We start from the raw sequence: 10,862 nt of genomic DNA on the forward strand, positions 1-10,862 counted from the left end.
ATCATTATTATTACTATAACTGTAGCGGGCATGAATGGATTCCTTTTCTATCGGATATTAGCCATCCACTAAAAAAAAATATTTTCTTCGAATATTTATGGATCTCATAATCCATATCATCAATCAAATATTTCTCTACTCAAATATCTCATATTTCACAATCAAATATCTCACCAACCAAATATTTTTTAAGTCTCATTATCACTTTAATTAATATTTTATTTTAATTCAAATAAAATCATTTAACCACTTTAATTACTTTCATCTATTATTTAGTATTATATTTTTATTGAATAAAATAAATATTAATAAAATTAAAAAATTTATAACATACTATGCAAAACTAATTTACCATAAAACAATATTTATAACGTTCTTAATTGAAACCAATTGGTCGACCAAAGTTTTGGTCGACCAATGTTTTCGTGGACCCAAACTTGGTCGATCTCGGATTCCATTTAATTGTCAACTACAGGTTTTAACGCGGGAGTGCAATGCACGCACGTGTCTCAAGTCAGCGTGAAACTCACGCTGGCTTGAAGAAATAAAAAAAAATTGCAATACCCGGTTATAAATTTGTAACCGGGTATTACTCTGACACACAAATCAATGATATATAATGGTGAATATTTAGATGGAAAGAATATTTGGATGACTCACATGTATTATATCATCATTGTGGATGTCATTACTATCATTATTATGAGAAGAAGGTGGATTGCAGCAGCAAGACGCCATTCTGTTTTATTTCCTCTCCTCCAGCTATTCAAGAGTTGACCGTTTCAATATAATAATAATAATAATAATAGTCACCACTCTCAAAAGTAACTCTTCGTTCACTCCCAGCTCAAATTTACCCAGAAACAACTCAACCCATTGGGTGCAAACCAACCAAGAAACAATTTTTCTCAAGCATTATTTATTTCAAAAATAAATAAAATAAGCTCGATTTTTTATGTACTCAAATATGTCAATAGAGTAATAAATGAGTTTTCATAAATATTAGTTTTAATTTTATCGAGTGAGAAAGATTCGATGAAAATGATTATATATATTATATTAATTGTGATTGTTGAAAATAATATATTAAATGTTGAAAAATAATATTTAAAATATGTGTATTGAATATTTGAATGTTGAATATTTAAATGTTGAAAATAAGAGTTGTAAATATTGAAAATTAGTGTATGATGATGTAGGTAATGATGTATTTTATTTTTGGATTATTTGTAAAGATTTCCTATAAATAGATCTCTCATTTGTGAAGAAATTCACAATTGAGTAGAGAGAAAAATATTATAAAGTGTGCAGTTTGGTAAATTTTGAGAGTTTGAGATTTTTACTTTTTACCATAAATTTTTACTTTTCACAACACGTTATCAGCACGAAGCTCTAAAAGCCCTTCATACTTTTCCAAGCTCCAAACAGAAGAAAAAGGTAACAAAAGTAATAATATTTATTTTACTGTTATTTATTTATTGTGTATATATTTAATATATAATATAATGTTATTATTAGAAATAATAAAAATAAATTTTTCAAAAACTTGTTATAAATCATGGGAGGATGTTAAGACGACATCCCACACTCCCGGTAAGGGATACGACAAGTATAAAAGCCTATAAGATTTTTAAACAAAATAACTTATGACACATCATTATAATAATGTGATATGATATACATAATTATTTAAACATGACTAATATTATATACACCATATTAATACCATAAAATTATACAAATACATACATTTATTTTTTTGTACACCAACGGTAACAAAACGGCTAGTTTTTGCCCTATAAATATGATCTCACAAACTCTTTCAATCACTCCAACTTTCTTGTATTCTCTAAAAATTATTCTTCATCAAATTTTTCGAAGAAAAAAGAAGATGACTTTCTCAAGGTTATTTTTAATTATTTTGGTTATCATACTCACGAGTCTTTTATTTATCGGAGAATATCCTCCTCGTGTGTTTTCTTTATTTTTACAAATGCTTGTAATTGTTGTTTATCCATTACTTTTTATTGCAATATTCATTAACTAATAAAATGCATCGTAATTTTTTAGTACCACCATGTCAAATTTGACAAAGCTCGAATTTGTTGCGCTCGACATCACGGGAAAAAATTATATGCCATGGACTCTCGATGTAGAAATGCATCTTGAGTCATTGGGTCTAAGCGAGACCATTAAAGAAAATGGTATATCTTCATCACAAGAAAAAGCAAAAGCTATAATATTTTTGCTTCGACATCTCGATGAAGGTTTAAAATGTGAATATCTCATCGAAAAAGATCTCATGGCTCTGTGGAAAGGACTGAAAGAAAGATTTGAACATATAAGGGAAGTTATACTTCCGACCGCCCGTGATGAATGGAATATGTTAAGATTCCAAGATTTTAAGAAAGTCAGTGATTATAATTCAGCGATGTATCGAATAATCTCGCAGCTAAAATTTTGTGGACATGAGGTTACAGAATCGGAAATGCTTGAAAAAATATTTTCAACGTTTCACGCATCAAATATAACTTTACAGCAACAATATAGAGTATGTGGATTTGCGAGATATTCTGAACTCATCGCCTGTCTTCTTGTGGCGGAAAAGAACAATGAGCTATTATTGAGAAATCATCAGTCTCGACCCACTGGATCAACAGCATTTTCAGAAGTAAATGCTGTGAGTAAAAATGAATTTAAACCTGGAAACCAAAATCAAATTCAAAGACAAGGTTTTGGTCGAGGTCGAGGTCGAGGACGTGATCGTGGTCGTGGACGTGGAATTGGCCGTGGTCGTGGTCGTGGTCGTGGTCGAGGCCGTGGTTTTGAAAACAATAGAGATAGTTATTTCTATAACTCATCCCAAAAGGGCGTCACGAACCACCCACAGAAAAGGCATCATGAGAACATGAGTGTTAATGAAAATCACTCGAAAAGATTTGAAAGTTCTTGTTTCAGATGCGGCACTCCAGGACATTGGTCTCGTATTTGTCGAGCCCCTGAGCACCTTTGCAAGCTCTATAAAGAATCGATAAAGGGGAAAGAAAAAGAGACCAACTTCACTGAACGCAGTGACCGTTTGAGTGATTTAACTCATTTTGATGCTGCTGATTTTATGAATGATTTCTCTGAAAATGATCAATATGTTGGTGGGATAGAAATTAACAATATTGATGCTACTGATTTTCTCAATGATTTCTCTGAGAATGAACAATATAATGGTAGAATATAAATGTACAATAATTTATTTTTCATGTATTCATATAATAATGTTTTATTGTACAATTATGATATGTGTTATATTAACATATGTATTGTCAGTAATCTTATTTCATTGCATTTTTTTTTTGAAGTTCAAATATGGAAAATGCTATGAGCAAAGCTGAAGTTTGCATACCCGATAGTGGTACAACGCACACTATCCTCCGAGATAAAAGATATTTCTTGGAACTAAAATCAACAAAAACAACGGTGAATACAATATCAGGTCCTGTAAACTTGATTGAAGGATGTGGTAAAGCACAATTTTTGTTATCTAATGGTACAAAATTTTTGATCAATGATGCTTTATATTCACCACAATCGAAAAGAAATTTGTTGAGTTTTAATGATATATATTCCCATGGTATGATACTCAAACAATGAATGAAGGGAATGAGAAATATATGTGTCTTATCACATATAAATCAGGGAAGAAATATGTGATTGAAAAACTATCAATGCTCCCTACTGGATTGCATTATACACATATAAGTCATATTGAATCAAACATGATAGTAGATAATTTTTCAATATTAACCAATTGGCATGATCGATTAGGACATCCTGGTTCAACAATGATGCGAAGAATTATAGAAAATACACATGGTCATCCACTGAAAGACCAGAAGATCTTTCAAAATAATAAGTTTCAATGTAAAGCATGTTCTCTTGGAAAACTTATTATAAGACCATCGCCAGCCAAAATTCAAACTGAATCACCAATGTTTCTTGAACGTATTCAGGGTGATATTTGTGGACCAATCCATCCACAATGTGGACCATTCAGATACTTTATGGTATTAATTGATGCCTCCAGCAGATGATCACATGTATGTTTATTGTCAACTCGAAATGTTGCATTTGCAAGATTACTTGCTCAAATAATAAAATTGAGGAATCAATTTCCCGATTATACAATCAAGAAAATTAGACTTGATAATGCTGGTGAATTAACTTCCCAGACTTTCAATGATTATTGTATGTCTATGGGAATCATTGTTGAGCATCATGTTGCTCATGTACATACACAGAATGGATTGGCTGAATCATTGATTAAACGTTTGCAAATGATTGCTAGACCAATGATTATGAAAACAACGCTCCCTATTTCTATATGGGGACATGCAATTTTACATGCTACTTCATTAATTCGCATCAGACCAAGTGCATATCATAAATACTCCCCATTGCAGCTTGCATTTGGTAAAGAACCAGACATTTCTCATCTGACAATTTTTGGATGTATGGTGTATGTGCCTATTGCACCACCACAACGAAAGAAAATGGGACCTCAAAGAAAGGTTGGAATTTATATCGGTTATGATAGTCCATCAATCATTCGATATCTTGAACCTCAGATAGGCGACGTGTTCACAGCACGTTTTGCTGATTGTCATTTTAATGAGGAAATCTTCCCAATGTTAGGGGAAGAACAAAAACATACCGAAAAGGAAATTACATGGTATGTATCATCATTGTTACATCTGGATCCAATAACAAAACAATGTGAAAAAGATGTACAGCAAATTGTGCACTTGCAAAGAATAGCAAATCAAATATCAGATGCATTTGCAGACACAAAAGGGGTAACTAAATCATATATACATGCTGCAAATGCCCCTGCTCGAATTGAAATTCCGAAGAAACAAATTGAAAATACTCATGATGTCATTAAACGCCTGAAGCGTAGAAGATCAGTCGGTTCCAAGGATAAAAATCCTCGAAGAAGAAAATTCATAGAGAAACACGATGATCACAAAATAAAGAATGATGTTACTGAAGAAACACTTGATGATTACAAAATAAAGAATGATGTTCCTGAAGAAACACATGATGATCACAAAATAGAGAATGGTGTTCTTGAAGAAACACATGATGATGAAAATGTTCTGTCAGAACCACAAACCGACGAGAATCATGAAATCTCTATCAATTATATTAATACTGGAAAAATATGGAACCGAAAAGATATAGAAGAAATTGATGATATATTTTCTTATAATGTGGCAATTGACATCATAAATGATAATGAAGATTATGAACCAAAATCTTTTGGTGAATGTAAAAATCGGCAGGATTGGATAAAATGGAAAGAAGCCATCCAAGTTGAATTGGATTCGTTAAATAAACGAAATGTTTTTGGACCTATAGTCCTTACACCTGAAGGTGTAAAATCTGTTGGATACAAATGAGTTTTTATTCGAAAGCGAAATGAGAAAAATGAAATAGTAAGATATAAAGCTCGACTTGTTGCACAAGGTTTTTCTCAAAGGCCTGAAATTGATTATGAAGAAACGTATTCTCCCGTGATGGATGCAATTACGTTTCGGTATTTGATTAGCTTGACGGTATCTGAAAATTTAGAAATGCGTCTTATGGATGTTGTTACAGCTTACTTATATGGATCACTTGATAGTAATATATATATGAAAATCCCTGAAGGATTTAAGATGCCTGAAGCACAAAGTTCAAAACCCAGAGAATGTTATTCTGTGAAATTACAAAGATCGTTATATGGGTTAAAGCAATCCGACCGAATGTGGTATAATCGGCTAAGTGATCACTTGATGAAAAAGGGATATGTAAATAATTCAATATGCCCTTGTGTTTTCATTAAGAAAACAACATCCGGATGCGTAATTATTGTTGTATATGTTGATGATTTAAACATCATTGGAACAAATAAGGAAATTTCAAGAAGTTGTGTCATACTTGAAGGAAGAATTTGAAATGAAGGATCTTGGAAAAACCAAGTATTGTCTGGGTTTACAAATTGAACAAAAAGAATGTGGAATGTTTGTTCACCAGACAAATTATACAAAAAATATCCTTAAACGTTTTAATATGGATAAATTAAAATATTTTAAGTACTCCAATGGTTATTAGATCATTAAACATAGAAAAGGATCCATTCCGTCCATGTGAAGATGATGAAGATATTCTTGGTCCAGAAGTACCATATCTAAGTGCTATCGGTGCCCTTATGTATCTTACAAATTGTACAAGGCCTGATATATCTTTTGCCGTAAATTTGTTGGCAAGATTTAGCACATATCCAACAAAGAGACACTGGAACGGAATTAAACATATATTCCGTTATCTAAGAGGAACGACAGACTTGAGACTTTTGTATTCAAAAGATGCTAATCCAAGTATAATTGGTTATGCCGATGCTGGATACTTATCTGATCCACACAAGGCACGTTCCCAAACTGGATATGTATTTACTCGTGGAGGCACTGCAATTTCTTGGCGTTCACAGAAACAAACGCTCGTAACAACTTCATCAAATCATGCCGAGATTATTGCACTACATGAAGCAAGCCGTGAATGTGTGTGGTTAAAATCAATGACCCAACATATCCAAATCTCATGCGGATTATCATTCGACGAGAAGTCTGTGATACTATATGAAGATAATGCTCCATGTGTTGCTCAAATGAAAGAGGGATACATAAAAAGCGACAGAACTAAACATATTCCTCCTAAGTTCTTCGCATTCACCAAAGAGCTAGAGAAGAATAAATGTATTGATGTTCGTCACATTCAATCAAGTGAAAACTCATCAGATCTCTTCACAAAGGCACTTCCTACGTCAATATTCAGAAAGCACATATATAATATTGAGATGCGCAATCTACGAAATTTGTGAATAATTGTTCGTGTCAACATGAAGGGGAGCTTACGTGACTGCACTCTTTTTCCCTTACTATGATTTATATCCCAATGGGTTTTTCCTAGTAAGGTTTTTAACGAGGCAGTACAAAAACACGTAATGAAGACATCTTCGTATCATGATCATCATCACAAGGGGGAGTGTTGAAAATAATATATTAAATGTTGAAAAATAATATTTAAAATGTGTGTATTGAATATTTGAATGTTGAAAATAAGAGTTGTAAATATTGAAAATTAGTGTGTGATGATGTAGGTAATGATGTATTTTATTTTTGGATTATTTGTAAAGATTTCCTATAAATATATCTCTCATTTGTGAAGAAATTCACAATTGAGTAGAGAGAAAAATATTATAAAGTGTGTAGTTTGGTAAATTTTGAGAGTTTGAGATTTTTAATTTTTACTATAAATTTTTACTTTTCACAACAGTGATGACTTTTTTAAAAATAAATCAGGTCAGTTAGGGTCGACCGGAATACAATTATTTTTTCGGGTTAAATTTTAGGTACAACCTGATCTAACCCGAACCCAAAAACCCCCAATCATAACTTGAGTTTTTCAGGTTCATTTTCACACTCCTATGTGATTGGGGATTTGACGGACAGTAGATTATCGATGCCATTTAAATATATTATCTTAATTATTTTCTCATACACCATCATATTCAAAGACAACAACTGTTTATATATCTTATAAAATTATAAAACATATGTTACATGCTACCATCAATCCAGTGTAATAGAAAAATTATTAATTCAAAATCTTTATTTCAATAAAAAAACCGACCTAACTTGATGGAACTCGACCAAACATTATGATATGCGACCCAACATGATGCAACATGACCCAAAATGATGAAACTTAACCAAACATGATGTCACTCGACCCAAAATGATGAAACACGACCCAAAATGATGAAACCCCACTAAACATGATGTCACTCGATCCAACATGACGAAACACGACCCAAAATCATGATACTCGACTCACAACTCAAACAATAACAATGCTGAAACACAGCCCCAAAAACTCAACCCAAACCCTTAAATCAACCCAACACATGTAAATTACACACAACATTTTCTTTTACATCATAAACAAATAGATCATTATAAAAGTTGGGTATAAATAAAACATACATTGTAAAATTATATTTACGCTTTTCAAATGATCTTTGCTTCAGTATTTATTTGGTTTCCTTTCAGAGAACAAATATCAGGATCTTAATGTGGAGGCGGGAACCAAATTATAAAAATCATAGATGGTTTTATGTAATCTTACCTTACTCTATTAATTAATACATTAATAAGTCCATTCTCTTTCACCAAATAAAAAAATTCAGACACCCTTCATTTTAATTAAATTTTAAATGAGTTATATATTTTTTATTACATTCCCAAAATATGTGGATGTAACGTAAATTCTCGAAACTGCCCTTGAATCAAGACATAAATTTAAAATTTTATCAATTTCATAAGCTAAATGTATCTCTCCACGTAACAAATATATTGTATATCGATATTTATAAGTGATGATTTATTATTATATCATGAGATTTTGTATTAAATTTATAACGTGGTATATGTTACGGATTCATAAGATTATAATAAGAAGAATTTAAAGAAATATTTTGGATGGTTGATGATGATAGAGTGGTGGAGAGCAAGTCATTTTCCACACTGTCCGCTCAGCCCCTTCCTTGTAAGCATGCATACTTTGTTCCCCTTCACTTTCGGGTCTCCATCTTCTTTCAGCTACTCCCTTCTCTTCCTCTCCCTCTGTCTCAAAATCTGTCATGGATTTACAGAAAGAATCACCCACCACAGACAACACCAGCAATGACATAGAAACCAATGATGAAACCAAAAAGCCTGACCCGGATCAAGATTCCTCGCCCAAACCACTTCCGGAGCCCGAACTTGTAGAGGAAGATAAGCCAGGTGAAACCACGCTCCAAGAATCGTCCCCCTTGCCTCCTGATCTCAGCAAAGTTTCTGAAGAAATTGATCAATACATTTCCGATTTGTCTGCATCCAAGGGAGATGAATCGCCCCCCCTTGACGTGCCCATTTTCGTCGAGCAATTTGCCGTTCTTGTCGAAGCCAAGATCGATGAATACGATAGCCCCGTAAAATGGAGTAAATTGACTGAAGATGATTCGAATTCATTTCTCAAAGTTGTTGATCGGGTTTGTTCCCTGCTCAACTCCATTTCACAATTCTCCTCGGAATACAAGTACGCTCATTCAATCAACCTCATTGGCCGGGTTCTTCAGCATGCAATGTCCAACCTGGAGGAAGAATTCAAATCACTTCTCGAAGATTATAAGATCCCTGATTCAAATCCATGTAAGACCAATGAAAAAAAACCCAAACAATCAACACCGTTAAGTTCTAATCAAGAAGCGGATCAAAATCAACCCACAGAATCTGCCCCACCCGAGGAAAACCATTTTCCAGGATATTCAGATGACATTATTTCAAACTTGATTAGACTGTCAAAGGCAATGATTGATGGAGGCTATGAAAAGGAGTGTTGCGAGGTCTATTTTTTGGCCAGAAGAAATGCATTGGAAGAGACCATGCACAAACTTGGATTTGAGAAATACAGCATCGATGATGTTCAAAAAATGAACTGGGAATCACTGGAGAGAGAGATTGTTGCCTGGATCAGAACGATCAACCAATGCACAACAGTGCATTTCCCCAGGGAGCGGAAGCTCGCAGACTCGGTGTTCTCAGATCATCCTTCAATGTTTGAAAGCCTATTTGGCAGCCTGGCAAATTGTGTAATGACGCAGCTCCTCAATTTTGCCGAGGCTGTTGCTCTGACGAAACGAGCAGCTGAAAAGTTGTTCAAGTTTCTTGATTTATATGAGACTCTAAGAGATGTTCCCCCGACAACTGACAGTTTCTTCCCGCAAGAGTTGGCACGTGAGCTCAAAACAGAGGCTTCAATGATAAGAAGTCATCTTGGCGAAGCCATGGTTCTGATTTTCATGGAGCTTGAAAACTCAATCAATTCCGATTCTGGGAAAACTCTGGTTCCAGGCGGTGCAGTTCATCCGTTGACTCGGTACATCATGAATTATCTGAAATATGCAATCGAGTACAAAGAAACATTAGAGCAAGTTTTCAGGGAGCATCAGAAGATTGAAAGAGCTGATTCCGCCACAGGATCAGATTTCGATTACAATTCACAAGCCCAGAATCTCAACAATGAAATTACAGCGAAGGAATCACCCTTCCTGTCTCAGATGATAAAGGTCATGGATTTACTGGATTCAAATCTAGAAGGCAAATCGAAGTTTTACAGGGACCCTTCATTGAGCATGATTTTCATGATGAACAATGGTAGGTACATTATGCAGAAGATTAAAGGGTCAAATGAAATCAACAGCCTGATGGGCAACACGTGGTGCAGAAAAAGATCATCGGATCTGAGGCAATATCACAGGGGATATCAGCGTGAAACCTGGGGCAAATTATTGGGTTGTTTGCATCCCGAGGGCTTGACGGTGAATGGAAAAGTGGCGAAGCCGGTTCTGAAGGAGAGATTCAAGAGTTTCAATGCAATGTTCGATGAAATACACAAGACACAGAGCAGTTGGGTGGTTAGCGATGAGCAGCTTCAATCAGAACTAAGGGTTTCAATATCGAACATGGTGATTCCTGCTTATAGGTCATTTTTAGGAAGGTTCAGTCAAGTGTTCACTCCAGGAAGACAAACAGAGAAGTATGTCAAGTATCAGGCTGAAGATATCGAAACATACATCGACGAGTTGTTCGATGGGAATGCATCCCCAAGGGGAAGGAAAGTATGATATCAGCATATACATACATACATATGGGTGTATTTCATCGTAGTGTACAGAGTAAAATACCGGTATCCTGGCCAACTCGATATTGAATTCGCTGCAAGAG

The 10,862-nt window shown here is 34.2% G+C and overlaps 1 protein-coding gene across 1 annotated transcript; it reads left to right on the forward strand.

The window, feature by feature from the left end:
• The first annotated feature begins 8,532 nt into the window (after window positions 1-8,532).
• On the forward strand, window positions 8,533-10,862 carry LOC142521607 (exocyst complex component EXO70C2-like). Its single transcript, XM_075625015.1, has one exon. The coding sequence runs from the start codon at window positions 8,735-8,737 to the stop codon at window positions 10,760-10,762; it is 2,028 nt and encodes a 675-aa protein (XP_075481130.1). The 5' UTR covers window positions 8,533-8,734; the 3' UTR covers window positions 10,763-10,862.

The sequence above is a fragment of the Primulina tabacum genome, chromosome 1 (assembly GCF_025594145.1).
Source record: "Primulina tabacum isolate GXHZ01 chromosome 1, ASM2559414v2, whole genome shotgun sequence".
NCBI classification, from domain to species: Eukaryota; Viridiplantae; Streptophyta; class Magnoliopsida; order Lamiales; family Gesneriaceae; genus Primulina; species Primulina tabacum.